The 17,301-nt window shown below is 42.0% G+C and overlaps 1 protein-coding gene across 1 annotated transcript in view; it reads right to left on the bottom strand.

Moving 5' to 3' along the window:
* Positions 1 to 14,514, bottom strand: part of cd9a (CD9 molecule a) — a 59,312-nt gene extending 44,798 nt beyond the window's left edge. The window contains exon 1 of the mRNA XM_072241084.1: positions 14,128 to 14,514. Within this exon, the coding sequence (XP_072097185.1) occupies positions 14,128 to 14,190 (63 nt within the window). The 5' untranslated portion in view covers positions 14,191 to 14,514. The remainder of the gene's footprint in view (positions 1 to 14,127) is intronic.
* Positions 14,515 to 17,301: the final 2,787 nt, after the last annotated feature.

Here is a 17,301-nt window from a genome sequence, read left to right as displayed (position 1 = left end):
TAGTGCTCCCAAATGCAACTTCACCAATGACTTGTACAGCTGCAACAGAATGTCCCAGCTGCTAAATGCCCTGACCGATGGAGGCCACCTTTTTCACCAGTCTACTTGTGCAGCTTTCAGTAAACTATGCACTCGTATTTCTAGCTCCTTCTCTTGTACTGTATTCCCTAGTGCCCTACCATTCATAGTACAAGTCCTATACTGATTTGTCTTTTCAAAATCAGTTACCTGCACTGAAATCCATTTGCCTTTTATTGGTCCACATCCTTAACGGATCGATCTCCACCTATAATCTATGGTAGCCTTCTTCACTATCAAAAACTCCTAATTTCATATCATCCACAACTTACTGATTGAAATGCTATCTCATGTTGAAATGCTATCTCATGTTGAAATGCTATCTCATGACTGAGAGGGTCTTGAGAAGATCGCCAGTGCATGAAGTAGTAAGGAAAGAGTAGACAGAGCCTGGTAGGTGATAAGGAGCCAGGGATGGAACCAGGTTGGGGAAAGTGAACCAAGAGAGCAGAAACCAAGGTGAAAAGGGATGTGAATGATGGGCAGTTTGAACTAGGTGTGACAAATGTAATGTTTCTGTAATGGCTGAGGGGGGAGGGGCACAGATGAAAAAGATGGACAACCTGGGTAAAGGGAAGGAGATGCAATACTTGTCCCTTGACTTACTTCCTCACCACCATATAATGAACTAAACAGCTCTTCAAAGTGAGGCAATTGTGTGTATTCTGGTTGAATGTATTGGGTGCTCATGATTTTGTCTCCTCTACATTGAGGAGACCAAGTGTAGACTAGACACCTGCACTCAGAGCCAACTTGAGTTTCCAGTTGCATACAACTTCAATTACCCTTTCCACTCCCACAGCGACCTGCGCATCCTTGGCATTCTTCACTGCCATTGTGAGGCGAAGCACAAACTGGGACAGTATCACCTTGTCCTTTGTGTGCTCAACAATCCAATACCATGAACAAGGAGTTTTCCAATTTCATATAAACCAACTTCCTTGGTGTTCCTTTCCCACCCAGTGTCTCTTCCTTTTGTAACCTTTTCTACCTGTACCCCTTATTACCTAGACCAGGGGACTTCAACCTGGGGTTCACCTTTTCTATGCCTTCTCACCCACCTGCTCAACATCCCTCATTTTTCTCGTTCTAGCTATCACTTATCAGTCTGCTTCAGCCCTCCCCCTCAGTTCTAAATCTGGCCATCTTCCCTCTATACTCACAGTCCTGATGTAGGGTCTTGACTGAAATGATGACCACACCTTTGCCTTCACAGATGCTGCTTGATTCACAGAGTTCATCCTGAAGTTTCCTTTCTATTGCAGTTTTCACTCTTAGTTTTCCACTCAATTCTGCTTCTTAACCTTACCATACTATGCACACTTTATGGGCAGGAAATGCAAGGATAAAGGGCAAGATAAGCCTGTCAGCAATAGTTTGTACAAATACAGTAAAAAACTTCGGTAACTTCTGACCCAACTATTCAGAAATCCTTAAGAATTAGCATCTGGCTCATCACGTGTTATTTGTCGTGTTTGCTTTCCACTCACCAGGATCCCATTTCTCATGCTCCCTTTAAATTTACCTGGCTCACTGGAAAATTATAAGCTGTGTAACTATCAAGAAAACTGAATTAAAAGTATGCTAGGGAATTAACAGAAATAACATCCAGTACTCTTGAAAATCCAATAAAATTTGAGCGTGCAGCATTACTGAAGTTTTATTACAGGGGTCGGCAACCTTTTTGCCTCCGTGGGCTGGATCACGTATTAGTGAGCAGACGGTGGGCCAGATAAATGCCATAAAAAACTTGAAATATGGGAATTATCCATTTAAATACATCTAGTTACGTTTTGCCCCAAATTAATGAATAGCGCATGCTAGAAAATCATTCGTGCTTAACGTTGCCTATCCTCGTTTTATTACATGTTGGTAATCATATTTTGATTAATAAATCATCAAATCAATGCAGGTCATTGTCGTAGAGCACTACAGCACAGAAAGAGGCTGTCTGGCTCATCTAGTCTGTGCCAAACTATGATTCTGCCTAGTTCCGTCAACCCACTGCTGGATTACAGTCCTCCATATCCTGCCCCCCACCAATCCACGTACTTATCCAAACTTCTCTTAAATATTGCATTCTAGTTGTAGTTACACCCAAAACTCAGTGGAAGATGCCTGCTTGCATTTACCCTATCTATAATTTTGTGTACTTCTAGCAAATTGCCCCTCACTCTTCTACACTCCAGGGAATACAATCCTAACCTAGTCATCCTTTCCCTACAACTCAGACCTTCAAGTCCTGGCAACATCCTTATATATTTTCTCTGTTCTCTTTCAATCTTATTGATATCTTTCTCGTAGGTAGGTGACCAGAACCGCACACAATGCTCCAAATTAGGCCTCACCAATGTCTTCTACAGCTTCAATATAATATCTGGCTCCAGCTGACAGTACCCGGTATGGGCCCCTATCCAGGGTTACGGATCCCACTGCCTTGTGGGTATCTTCGGGAGAAGAGAAGGCTAAGGAGTAAACCCTACACAAATCCGGAGTGGAGCCCCTAAGGTGGTTGGATGACGTATCTCGTCAGCTCCCGGCAGCTCCTGCAGCCAAGCTGATACCAATGTACTGCTTCGCATTCCTTTGGACCACATCCGCAAGGCCGAGAGGGGGATCTTGATGTCTGGGCAGCCCAGTATCTCCATATTCATTGCCCAGGTCTGCGCCCCGCAGAGGTCACTCCGATGCTGCTGCAAAGCGGCAAAACTAACACAGCCCCCGAACAGGTGCTGATTTGCCAGTCTGCCTGCTTCAATAGGTGCTTGGAGCTTAGATTTGCATCAAAAAGTAAGATCGTTAACAATACACCAGGCAAACCACAGAAGAAAAAAAAGAGAGAAGGAAAGCTGCGGTAGTGACAACCCAGCCGCAGCCATCAGCCTTCATGTGAAGCAGCTGTGCCAAGGACTGCCGCTCAGGAATCGGCTTATTCAGCCTCAGCCAACACTGTTCCACACCCAATTGAGTCCTAAACCGGGCGCATCTATTATCTACTTAGACAGACGGAGGCATTATATAGTTATAATATCTAAGCTCCTCCATGCAGAACTCTGTCAAAATCCTTGTTAAAATCTATATAGACAGACCATCTCCACTGTCCTTCCTTCATTAACTTTCCTGGTAACCTCCTCAAAAAAAACCTCTAAGAGACTAGTCACAACCTGCCACACACAAAGCCATGTTCACCATCCCTATTCAGTTGCTGTCTAAGTAAATACTTCTATACCCTACTCCTTAGGATACCTTTCAATAATTTACATACTACTGATATGGGCCTCACAGGCCAATAGCTTTGCAGTTTATTCTTAGAACCTTTCTTGAACAGAATATTAACTATCTTCTAGCACCTCAACTATGGTTTTAAATACCACTGCCATTGACCCTACAACTTCTACCCTAGCCTCCCACAAGGTCCTAAGAGGCAGTTTGTCAACCCCTGGGGACTTTCCCCCCTAATTTACCTCAAAATGTCAGGCACCTCCTCTTTTCAAAACTGGATATTGTCCATGACCACACTACTGTTTTGCATTAGCTCCATAGATTGTATCTATCTCCACAGTAAATACAGATGGTTTTCAGCTTCCTACCCAACTCCCCAATAATCTCTCTTCAAGACCTTATCCCTTTTCCAATCCAGGTCATTCTACTAATATCTACTAGGACCTCTGGCTGTTCACCCACCAACTTTAAAATGCTGCAGACTCGATTTGAGACAACCCTGATCCTAGCACTTTGGAGGCAATATATCATCTGGGAATACTATCCTCATCCACACAATCTCCTGTCTGTTCAATGAATCCTCCACCACTACTGCTCACCTCCTCCTCCCCACCCCCACCTTCCCTTCTGAATTTCAGAAATTTCTTCAGAGCCATTTTGTTTCATCATTTTTCCTGCCTATCATCTTCAATTTGTTTTTTTAATCTTTTAGAATGACACTTAATTATGCTTAAGGTTCTGAATTAGGAGTTTCACAGATGTTTCGGTGGTTCCTATAGCGAGTGGGTAGTGTGAAAATAAAAGCAAGCGTTGAAACTTGATATTCAAGTTATTTTCATACAAACAGTAAAAACAAACTATTTTTGTAGCTTCCAGAGAAAAGTAGGACAAGGGAGACAGATCAATACTAATGCATTGGCACAGGACGGGATATTCTGTGGTGCATTAATCAATGACAATTTGAATAAAGTTGATTGACCCAAAACACTCTAGCAGATCTCATGCTAGAGTTAGCTGGTTGACCATATTCTAGCCCCAGTCTCTGCCAGCATGGAGCGAATGTTTTCGGTGCCCAGTTTCCCGCACACGAGAGGCCAGAACAGGCTCTCTTCTGACACCGTGCCCAGAACAGGGCTGACAGGGCAATGCCACAGCTTCTTGCAATCGGTCCCACTTGTCAAACTGCCACTTTAATACACGTAAATCTCTTTATCTGGAGCTGAGTGTGAATATTGAAAAAATTAAATTCTAAAACAGCAAGAGAAAACATAAGATAGTGGTGCAACTGCCAGACAGCCCCATTGATTCAGATCTGATTTTAGTCTGAACTAACGCACATACAATGCTGGAGGAACTCAGCAGGTCAGGCAGTATCTATGGATAAGAATAAACAGTTCACTATTTGGTCTAGGATTAATGACAGGAGTCAGTAGGAGAACAAAGGTGTGAAATGCAAATGAGAGTTGACGCAGAGAATAGAAACAATAGTTATTAAAGTGCAATTCCTCAGGCTTGGGTTGAAACAGTGGAGTCCACTTTGGGAACCTTTGTCTAGGTCACAGGAGTGGGGAATGAGGAATTAAAGCAATAGGCAACCGGGAAAGGAGACTGATCAGAAGTGTTCCTTTTGGCATTTACCCAATCTGTCACTGTTCTGATGAAGGTCCCTAAACTGAAATTTTGATCATTTCTCTTCCTAAGCTTGACTTGCTGAGTATTTCTAACATTTTATTTTCACCCATTCTGTGTTTAGTTTTTTTTTATACCGGGAAGATACCTAGGACACCAAATGCAATACATGATCTTGGATGGGTATATTGCTGCTTTACCTGGAGGGCCCATTGGATTCCTGGATGGAAGAGCTGAGATAAAAGGGAAGGTGTTACAGCTCCTCCAGTTGCAAGGAAAAGTGACATATAAAAGGACTGGTAGAGATAGAAAATTGAACCAAAACTGCTGAGGAAGGGAATATGCACCCAGCAGTAGCATCACAATGAACAAGCTGGAATTTAAAGGACAATCCATTGAATGTGGAGGATGGTAGGATGGAAAGGGAGAAGGAGGAGTCTATCTTTGCTTTGCCTTGGAGAAGGGGATGAGAACAGCTATGCAGAAATGCAGAAAACAATGTTGAAAGATCAACCAACAATGGCACAGGGTAAGTTATTAACATGCAAGAACTTGACCAGGCAACACAGCTTAGACTCTTGTTACTTTCACTATTTCTCATTCTAGCTTGTGCTTTTGCTCTAAACTATTTCAATAAAGATCACACACATTTGAGGAAAAAGATCTTCTGTGAGGATTCAATATAGAATTCCACATTTTCAAATTACCAGCTCATGCTTCAGAACTAAACAACTTTGATAAAAAGGTCTTTCACTTTAATTCAGTTTATTTTTTCCTCAGAGGCTCCCTGAACTGTTGGCAATTCCCAGCATTCCCTGTTTTGCTTCCAATTTTCCAGCAACTACTCTATATCTCAGTTTAACTGCCGTCATTTATCTGGGAACAAAACAATTCCGACAACAGTGTCACACCCATCTCCACCCTAAAGCAGCCATTCCTTTTGTTTTCTCCAATACAGACATTTCTTCCTTCACTTCTTTTGATGAAGCATCACTGACCTGGAAACATTAACCATTTTGTTCTCCAGAGACCCCTCCTGATCTTCTGACTATTCCCAGTGCTCTGTTTTGATTTTATTGGAAACTTTTTTTGCAGCAGCAGCAGCTAATTTCTCCCATTGCTTTCAATGTCCTTTTATACTTGTCCCAGATAAACTCAACAGGCAAATTTCCTAGCCTGAGGGCTGGGAAACCTGAGAGGTCTGCCTTACCTAGAGGCAATGCAAAAGTCATACAGCTGAGGAAATCTGCACTGCTGGGTAGTGGCTGCATCAGCTTTCAGCGACCAATCTCAAAGAGAAAGCAACCACAGCATGTAGCAGAAAAAGTTCCGTTTCCAGACTGGTACAACCAAGCATCCAGCCAGCTTACTGTAAATGGAAACCAAACATACAAGTGTACAGCACTGAGAACAGGACCTTTAGTCCACCATGTCCACACTGATCATGACACCAATCTAAACGATAAGAGGCATAGATTGAATGGACAGCCACAGACTTTTTCCTATCAGTGGCTGCTACAAGGGGGGATTGTTTTAAGGTGATTGAAGACATGTACAAGTACTGGAGGCATATCAGTGACAAGGTTTTCTTTTATACAGAGAGTCTTTCTGGTTTAAGATGGCACTGGTGAAACACATGAGAACAGATATTTCACTGTGGACTGGGATAAATTGCTGCATAATATAAACAGTGTTATAATACATTATATTCAATAAAAAAAATCTAGAGTGAAGTATTTTACTCAGTAATCTTCCCCCATCCAAAAACATTTCCTCATGGACTGAAGTTCATTCCTATAACTGGGAGTCATCAAGTCAAATTTATTTATATAGCACATTTAAAAACAACCCACGTTGACCAAAGTGCTGTACAGATCAGAGCAGAACAAACGAGAAACACAGACTTAACCAACAAGGCAAACAGCTTATAGGCACAAAAGAAACAACACAAGGCGCCAAGGCACAAGCCAAAAATCAGCCACATCAGGAGGACTCGAACGCTAGTGAATAAAAGTAAGTTTTGAGCCTGGATTTAAAACAGTTGATGGAGGAGGCAGATCTGATAGGGAGGGGATTGCTGTTCCACAGTCTAGGGGCTACAACAGCAAAAGCACGGTCACTCCCTGAGCTTAAGTTTAGATCGAAGGACAGCCAGAAGCCCCAAGTTAGCCGACCTGAGGGACCTGGAAGTAGAATAAGGGGTTAGAGGGTCTGTGATATAAGGGAGAGCCAGCCCATTTAGGGCTTTATAAACAAACAGGAGAATCTTAACATCAATTCTGAACCGTACTGGCAGCCAGTGGAGGGAGGCCAGGATAGGAGTAATATGGTCCCTCTTCCGGGCACCTGTCAGGAGCCTGGCTGCAGCATTCTGGACCATTTGCAGACAGGACAGGGACAACTGACTAATCCCAGTATACAGAGAGTTGTTCAAGTGGGAGGATATAAGGGCGTGGACGACTTTCTTGAGATCTTTGAAAGAGAGAAACTGCTTGATTTTGGCAATAGTATGAAGCCGGAAAGAACTGGCTTTTACTACTGCATTAACTTGCTTGTCAAACTTAAAGGTGGAATCAAATATCACACGAAGGGATTTAACATGGGGTTTGACAAGGGTGGGCAGACTGAGTCAGGGGGGCTAAATAGCAGCTTTAACTGATTCCTGATATTTGCGAAGATCGTTTCTCAAAATTTCAAAAGAAATTTGAAGCTTATCACACTTTCACTTTTGTTCGGATATTCTACACTTCCTCCTCAGGGTTCTGGTGGTGTCATTACGCCAAGGCAAACCTTTAGGCTTAGACATTTTCAATTTCAGGGGAGCAACAGTATTCAGAATAGAAGAGAAGTTCCTCAGCACTGAGATGGGGAGGAGAATCCTCAATAGTGCAAGTGTTGGGAGCAGCTATGAGAGCCTCAGAGAACTTACTGGCAGTCGAAGAGTTAATATAGCGGGAATAACTTACAGGAAGATGAGGTTTAATAGAGGAAAAAGGCAGAGATACCTCAAACATAACAGTGCTATGTTCTGACAGACAAGCATCAATTATTACCATATTGCAGATCAGGAAACCAGATGACAAGACTAGGTTGGGTGTACGGCCTAGCTTGAGAGTGGGTCCAGTGATAAGCAGAGCAAGATTAAAAGACTCAACCAGATGCATAAAATCACTTACGAGAGGGTTAGTGTGACAGCAAACATGAATATTAAAATCACCAAGAATCAGAACTCGATCAAAGTTGGGCATAGTGTTTGAGAGGAAGTCCAAAAAAGGAGCAATAAGATCTTTACGTATTTTTGGTGGACGATACACAAGAGCAATTAAGAGGGGACTGACCAGGCCCACTTTAATTAATTGCATCTCGAAGCTAGAAAAATAATCAGAGTTCAGTAGAAGGCAATTAAAATGTTTTTTTAAACACAGCAGCTAGACCCCCTCCGCAACCAGAGGGTCTAGGCGTGCTAAAAAATTTACAGCCATCTGGAGATATTTTGGGTTTGGTTTGTAAGGTCTGCCAAGGAAGCAAGTACAACCAGAGACTGGGATTGGCTTGCCAGACAGTCGGCAACAAGGCCGTGAACCAGAACACTTCAGTTGTACAGTCCATTGTGGTACAAAGCTGGTAGAAAAAATCTGTAACATTGAAAATAAGATAGGGCCTTAATGGCCAACTGTCTTCCAGTGTTTCTCAGAGGGACCTCAAGACAGGAATGAAGAAAATAAACTTAGCTGATGTATCCAAAGGAGAGTGAGAGTGCCACAGAAATTTAAGGAAAGAATTCCTCAGAAGACCAGTGAGTGCAAGGCACTGCTGCCAATGGGGAGGTGGAGGGGGCTGGAAGATGCACAAAGGTCTGATGGAACACAATTCTTGGCAGCTGCAGAATTGCAAGCAGGAACATTTTTAACACATTCATGGAAAATCAGAAAGCTGAGCATGGATGGATCTGGACTAATGCATCAACAAACAGAGAGGTGGAATTTGGTCTGGTTTACAGTGAGGGTAGTCTGTTAGGATGACACTGAACAATTCATTCATACTTTTAATATCAGTCTGAAGAGTTCAGCAGAGGCAAAGTCTTACAGCACAGGAAGTGGCTCTTCAGCCCATTAAGTCTATACTGACCATCTAGCAAACATTCATGCTCATCTTATTTTATTCCCTCATTCCAACTTCCCTCTCCTCCTCCATTTCCTTTAACTCTGCAAGTTCTCCTACACCACCAGAGACAATTACAGTAGCCATTTAATCCAACAACCCAGATGGCTGAAGAGGTCAAATGTAACTGGTTATGAGGTGGGTTACACCTCAACTCAAAGAGAACCAAAATCCTCGAGGGCATGTTTGCTGGAGCAGTTCAGGGAGCCTAAACTAGGTTCACAAGGGAATGGGAATCAGAGTAATAGGTCAGAGGATAAAGCAGTTAGTGGAACAACAGATGCAATGTGTAGAGAGACTGTGAGGAAGGACTGGCATTGGAAAGGACACAGTTACAGTCAGTAGGGTTGAAATGTGTCCATTTTAAAGTGAGAAGTACCAGAAACAAGGGTGATGAATTTGGAGCATGAGGAAATTGTGGTCAACTATATTGTGATCAGTATATTATTGCAGTTGTAGTCAACTATATTGTGATCAATATGTTATGGATGTTGTGGTCATTACAGAGTCTTGACTATCACAAAGGCAGGACTGGAAGTCCAGGGTTTACATATTTCAAAAGGGACAGGGAGGGATGCAAGAGGTGGGGGAGTGGTACTGGAAATCACAGCTGCAGAAAGGGAGGACACAGTCGAGGAATTGTCCACTGACTCACTGTGGGTAGAAGTCAGAAACAGGAAGTGATCAATCATACTACTGGGAATATTCTACAGTCTTCCTGAGAGAAACAGATATACCGAAGAGTAGAATGGGAGGCAGATTTTAGAATGATACAAAAATAACAGGGTTGTTATCACAGTTGACTTCAACTTCTCCAATGCTGATTGGCACCTCCTTAGTGCAAAAGATTTCACTGCGGTGGAATCTGTGAGGTGTGTCCAGGAAGGATTATTCATACAGTATGTAGACAGGCTGACTGGAGGATAGGCCATACTGGATTTGGTACTGAACAAAGAAGCTGGTCAAGTGACTCATCTCTCAGTGGGTAAGCAGCTCATCGACAGTTGATCACAACTTTCTGACCTTTACCATACCCTTGGAGAGGGTCAGGAGCAGACAGCCTAGAGAAGTATTTAATTGGAGAGGAAGAATTCTGATAATATTAGGCAGGAACTTGAGAACATAAGTTAGGAATAGATGTAATGGAAATGCACAACAGAAATATGGAAGCTGTTTAGGGAGAACTGCATGGGGTCCTAGATAGGTTTGTCCCATTGACGCTGGGAAAAATGGTAGGATGACAGAACCATGATCGACAAGAGATAGGGAACATCTAATCAAAAGGAAGAAGGAAGCATACTCAATATCTAGAAAGTAAGTAAGTTAGGAAGGAACTTAAAAAGGGACTTGAGAGAGATAGAATGGGACAAATGAAGGCTTTAGTGAGTAGGATTAAGGAAAATCCCAAAGGCATTCTACATTTGAGAGAAACAGGAGCATGAATCAAGTGAGGATAGGAACAAACAGGGATAAAAGTGGAAACAAGTGCCTAGAGTTGGAAGAGGTAGGTGAAGTTTTAAATGAATACTTTTCTTCAGTATTCACCAATGAATGGGACGTTAACAAATGCGACAACAGCGTTGAACAGGCTAATATCCCAAATATGTCAATGTTAAGAAAGAGGATATGCTGGAACTTTTGATAAACATTACAATACACAAGTCTCTGGAGGCCAGATAGGCTATACCTCTGATTCCTACGGCAAGCAAGGGAAGAGATTGCTGTAACTTTGGTGATGATTTTTGTGTCCTCACTAGTCAGAGGAGTAGTACTAGAAGACTCAAGGCTGGCAAATGGTATTCCTTTGTTTAAGAAAAGTATTTACTAGGATCTGAGAATTGTAAGATTCACCAGTCTATGTCAGTGGTTGGCAAACTCTTGAAGCGGATTTGTAGAGGCAGGATTTACAAGTATTTGGAGAAGCACAGGCTGATTAGGATTAGTCATCATGGCTTTGTGACAGGGAGGTTATCCCTCAGCAGCCTGATTGAATTCTTCGAGTGGGTGTCAAATGGATGAAGATAGAGCAATGGATGTTGTGTACATGGATTTTTGTGAGGTGCTTGACGAGGTTCCCCATGGTAGGCTCAAACAGAAACTCAGGAGGCATGGGACCCAGGCTACCTAGAATCAAAATAGGGCTTGCCCACAGAGGGCAGATGGTGGTAGTAGATGGTGCATATTCTGCCTGGAGGTCAGAGGCCAGTGGTGTTCCAGATCTGTTCTGGGACCCCTATTCTTTATGATTTTTATACATTACTTAGATGAGGAAGTGGAAGGAGGGTTAGTAAATTTGCAGATGGCACAAAAGTTGGAGGTGCTGTGGATAGTTCACAACAACTGGACATTCATAGGCTGCAGAACTGCGTTGATAGCGTTCACTCTAGAAAAATGTGTGGTGACACACTTTGAAAGGTCAAACTTGAAGGCAAGAGTTATGGATTAAAGGCAGTATTACTAGTATTGTAGATGAATCAGGGATCTAGGGGTCCAAGTCCACAGATCCTTCTCAAGATTTTAGGATGTTTAAAAAGACATATGGTGTCTTGGCTTTCATTAGTTGGAGGATTGAGTTCAAGAGCCATGAGGCGATGTTGCAACTCTAAAAACTCTTGTTGGACATCACTTGGAAGTATTGCATTGAGCTCTGGTTGCCTGATTATAGGAAGGACATGGAAGCTTTAGAGAGTGTAGAGGAGATTTACTAGAATGTTGCCTGATTTAGAGATCATGTCTTATGAGGATAAGTTAAGTGAGCTAAGGCTTTCCTCTTGGTAGGGAAGGAGGATGAGAAGCAACTTGATAGAGGTGTACACAAGACTCATTGATAGAGACAATAGCCTACACCTTCATCTGCGGGAAGAAGTGCCTAATATGAGAGGCCTCAATTTTAAGGTGACTGAAGGGAAGGTGGGGCGGAGGTGGTGTTCAATTTTTTTTAAAAATCACGTTGGGTAGTAGGTGTAAGGAATACACTGTCAGGGGTCATGGTAGAGGCAAATGCATGAGAGATATTTAAGGAATTCTTAGACATATGAATAAAAGAGAAAGTGGAGGGCTATGTGGGAGGGAAAATTTCAATTGATCTTGGAGTAGGTTAAAATGTTTGCACAGCATTATGAACTGCAGGGCCTGCACTGTTCTATGATCTACAGTATTGTGCTAAAGTCTTAGGCACATCTATATGCACAGTATTGTATATGTCAACAAGGAATGGAGAGCAAGTTTGTAAATCTGGCAGGAGCAAAGGATAAATGAAATGGTGAGAGTGGAGTGCCATGGGGGGGGGTGTGGGACAGGTGGCAGATTTGGAGTGCTGAGGCGGGGGTGGCACGATTGCAGACACACCCATCCCTGACACAACAGGCAAGGTCATTTGATTGCAAACAACTGGTTTATTGATCACTACAGAATGTCTCTCTGGGGCTTCCTGCTTCCTCCCCTCTCCCTTATCCTTTCTCCCCCAATCATGATTACTCTTTCCCTGCCCCCTTCCCATTGTCAGTCCTCAAAAGAAACCATATCAGAATCAGGTTTATCACTCACATATGTCGTGTTTTTTTTGCAGCAGTACAGTGTAATACATAAAATTACTACAGTACTGTGCAAAAGTCTTTGGATATGTGTGTGTGTGTATATATATATATATATATATATATACACACACACACACACACACACACATATATATACATATACACACATACATATACGCATACACAATATATATACACACACTCTTTTTTTAAAAACAGGAAATTAACCTCCTGGTGGTGGAGAAGAAGAGGTAGACTTAAGCAGCACAAGAGATATAGTAGAAGCAGACTGGGAGCTTATACTTACAGTTAAGAGGACAGTTAATAATGGGGGAGGGGGGCTAAAATGGCAAGAACACGGAACCTTGGATGACAAAGGATTGACCAAGACTTGATCAGGGACAAAAAGGGAATGATGGCAGACACAGGCAACTAGGATTGAGGAAGCCTTGAAGAACATATAGCATTTAGGTGAGATACAACTTGAAGAAATCAAAAAGGAAAGTGGGGGGGGGGGGTCACAGGGTATCAAGGGGTCATGAAAGATATTTTAATGACATTTAGACAGGCACATTAAGTGCTTTCAAAGAAGATTAGTCTATTTAGGTACAAAGATCAGTAATGACTGTTGAACAATTCTGACTCTTGAACTCTATTACGTGACCTTCTTGGTGAATGCAGATGCAAAGTATTCATTTAGGACCTTGTCTGCAACTCCTGACAAGTTTATTACTCTAAGGGTAATAAAACTTAAGTGCAACAGGACCAGAATCTGCAGCAAGATCCAGCCAAGGTTTGCATAATAATACCTCGAATTTGCTTTCTTCAATGGAGGAGTGAAATTAGATTACAGATGCTGATATTTGGAATTAACATGTCAATGATTAAACAGCATACTTTTGCTTAAAATCACAGTGAGTGGCAGAAATTTACAAGAGAGTTGTTAATTCATACCAGTATGGCACCTCTAGGCAAAACAACAATTATGGCTAGGCTTAGTTAAGAACTTGCAAACCACAGAACCAATAAACATTTTGCAGAACATCCCTACACAACCAACCAGAATCTTCCATCTAAAAACAGGTATTCCTTCATTTTTCAAATTGTTGAAGGCAGCTATTTTTTTCCCCTTACCTGAAGATCACAGGCCACACAGTCATAAACTCCACCTTGCAGGCAGAAAGCCACGAGGCGGAGCTGTTTTAGATATTTTTTCCCCAATATTTTCCCGAAACGATACTTTTTAAAAAGGAGAGACGCTTCATGAAAATGTTACATATCTGAAAGGATTACACATCCAGTTTACTTTTTTTAAAAAAAATCTGATTTAAAATTCCAGAGGTTTAAGTTCAACAGTTTCGAATAACCCCAGCGTAGAATACAATCTTTTAATGATTGGACTTTAAATCCAAGACAAACAGCTCTTTTATTTTCCAGAGAAGCCACTACGAAGAAAACTCTAACGTTTAACGCAGTATGTGTACGCAAATCCAGCACTTACCCAGAACAAGAAATTAAAGCCAAACAGCAGGTATTTAACGCACTTCATTCCACCTTGCACCATTTTTGATGCTAGAAAGTAGACACTTTTTAGAGATTTTCAGCGTCCCAGCTGCGAATAAAATTGCCGATCAGTTTTGCGCTGCTCTGCGCCGATTCCGCGAGTGGAGGAATGTGCGCACGCGCGGAATGCGACCTCGCCCTTTTCGACACTGGTTACAGGTGCAGTGAGCGCTGTGTCGAGCCAAACCAGGTCGGGTCGGTTCAATCGGAGGGGAGTGGATTGCGTGAGAGACAGCGGAAGGGTTTGAGCTACCGCATAGCAGGTAGCGACGTGCCGCGATGCTGAATGTTTCTCTCTCTCCCTCGCTCTCTCTGAAATGGGAACGTGGTCTCGGCGCTGACTGTTTAGCCGGCGAGTCAGAGATTAGTTTCCATGGAGATGCAATTCTTATTTTGGTTCTCAGGCGTTCTGGGAGGCGGGCTGACTGTGGGCAAACTGCAAGGGCTGCCATGTTTTGTGTGGCGGTGACAGTAAACGAAACCATGCAGAGTCACAGAGGGAGAAAATCCTCAGAAAGAGTATGTTCGTAGTACGTTTATCCACTAAATACATCCGAGGATACCCACATATCCCAATCCCAGACCTCTCCTAAGTGAGCGTATACTTTTATTTAACCACTTTTTCTAATTATAGCCGTCATTGCGCGAGGGAATGATAATCGCATTCCCCCCTCCCGCCCCCCCACACACACTTTTTAATAGGAAATGCGGCTAGTTCAATGCACCTCTGCTCTTTCCCTTCAAATGCAAGACGTGTAAATATTTGCCCATGTTGACTAAATCAAATTGCTAGACACAAGTCAGTACTATATCGATGAAGGGTCTCGGCCTGATACGTCGACTGTCTGTTCACTTCCATGGACGCTGCCTGACCTGCCGAGATGCTCCAGCATTTTGCGTGCCTCTCTACTGGAGGTACTGGGAGTACTGTACATCGGCCAGACGGGACGCGCGGTGGAAACCCGCAGGAGGTGTGTCCGTTCGGGTTACCTGCAGACATCGGCGGTAGGAGAACAGTGTGTATACACTGGCCACAGCATTGATTTCGACGGCACAAAGCTACTGTGCTGCGCCAGTGGGTCCGCCCAGCAGAGGAAACCACTGAACTAAAACTAGATTTTACAAAGACCAAGGTCTCGGTCGACGTAAAATTTGGAATTTCATTGTAAACAAGGTGGGAGAGCGGAAACCTGATTGGTTGGAACTTATCCAATCAGGAGGGACAGACTACGGGGTGTAATTACCACCGGCCTAGCTATGCCCGGGCATCATCCCTGATGAAAATGGCGGAGTTTGTTACCAAAAAGTGTGTTGTAATCGATTCCTCTACCTGGCTGAAGGCCGGAGAAGAGTATATTCGTCATATATGCTAGGAAAGCACTAGATCCTTTAAAAAAATCTTGAATACTTGTCTTAATTGAACATGTTCTGGCTAATCAAATATGACTCCAAATGTAATCTTCCCCACCCAAAAAAGGCTTTATTTATTAATATACATTCACTTACAATATGCCAATGTCATCTGTGTTTGATCTCTAAGAATTCTAGCAGTAAATCATCTGAGAGATAGATAAACAGGGTCTTAACGTTGTCCAGTAATAAGAGGACCCAGTGACGTAATCTTTGCATGAACACTCTCAAAAACCACAAAATGTGTTTCTATAACTTCCTAGCAAACCGACAGCCCGCAAGGAGGTGAATAACCATCCGCTGCATACCCAGACAGCTTGAGGACATCCTGCAATGTCCCACAAAGTCTCTGCCTCATCTACAGTCCCCCACAAGATGTGCCACGCAGACTACTGCCTGGCTGATTTGTGTCTTTCATCCAAATGTGTTTTTCTTTGGGTATTGTTTGCCAGACAGGTCAATCACCTGTTACATACAGACTTTGTAACTTTACAGAGTTACTGAATTCTCTAAAGTATGAGTAATTGCACATTCCATTCTCATGCCAATTCATATTTTATTTATTAGTTCCATCACCACATGTCAAATTGAAAGGGTTCTATGTATTAATGTGAGAAAAACTTTATCTACATAATATGGATATTAGAAATTCAGATAAAATCTTTCTCACATGAAGATAAGGTAGCATATAATTTTTAGTCTTCCACCCAGTAATGGAAACTGCCATGTACATCTGGTGCTTCATCTTGGATTACTCTATGAAAGATCATTCAAGCATTAATTAGAATTAATGTTTTCACAGTATTGCATTGCAACATGGGTGAAATTAGTGATCAGGAGAAAACTATTAACTAGCTGCATTTGTTAATGTTTCAATAAATATAAAAATGTGAGCAAGTTAATACATCAAAGTTTTTGCATTATTAAATAAAGTCAATATACTTTATAGTAATTATGATTTATTGGTAACAGGTTTAAGAAACAAAGCGTTTAAAGTTTATGATGATTTTGAAATAGTATGGATTCTTTTGGTTTCTAATGAGATTTAGGGCATAAGTTCAAGACTATCATTCCTTGGCAAGGTTATTTTCCTCCTTCCTATAGTTGTACTGTAAATCTGTACCCTTCATGTATTCAAGCAGAGCTGTAATGACATGAGTACAAATATAGATACTAAGAACTTACTGGGACCTGCTCTGTCATCTTAAGTGCAGTGAATGAGAAATTCCAGTTGGAATTGGTAATTAGTTTATTAATGTGATAAACTTTGGTTTGTTTGCCCTCCATACAGGTAATTTCATCGTGTCAGAACATCGAGTTAATACAAAGGAAAATCAATAACAGAATGCAGATTATAGTGTTACAGTTACAGAGGCAGTGCAGGCAAACAATAAGGTGCAAGGTCACATTGATTCAGAGTACATTTATTATCAAAGTATGTATAAATCATACAAGCTTGAGATTTGTCTGCCTACAGGCAGTCACAAAGTAAGAAACCCGGAAAAAAACTCAAATAATAAAAAAAAGACCTACTCTCAATGAGCAGAGATCAAGAAAAAAAACACAAATGATGCAAACTGCAACAGCATTCCAAACCAAATTGAGTCTTTAGATCAAAATACACAGAGTAGGCTAAAGCCTCAGTAGTCGGTTCATCATATTAGCAAGGCAATTCATCACAAAGTTCACAGACACGAAGAAC

This window comes from Mobula birostris, chromosome 23, assembly GCF_030028105.1.
Source record: "Mobula birostris isolate sMobBir1 chromosome 23, sMobBir1.hap1, whole genome shotgun sequence".
Classification (NCBI taxonomy): domain Eukaryota; kingdom Metazoa; phylum Chordata; class Chondrichthyes; order Myliobatiformes; family Myliobatidae; genus Mobula; species Mobula birostris.
Note: the sequence above shows the minus strand (reverse complement) of the source record. Positions and strands in the feature narration are given on the sequence as shown.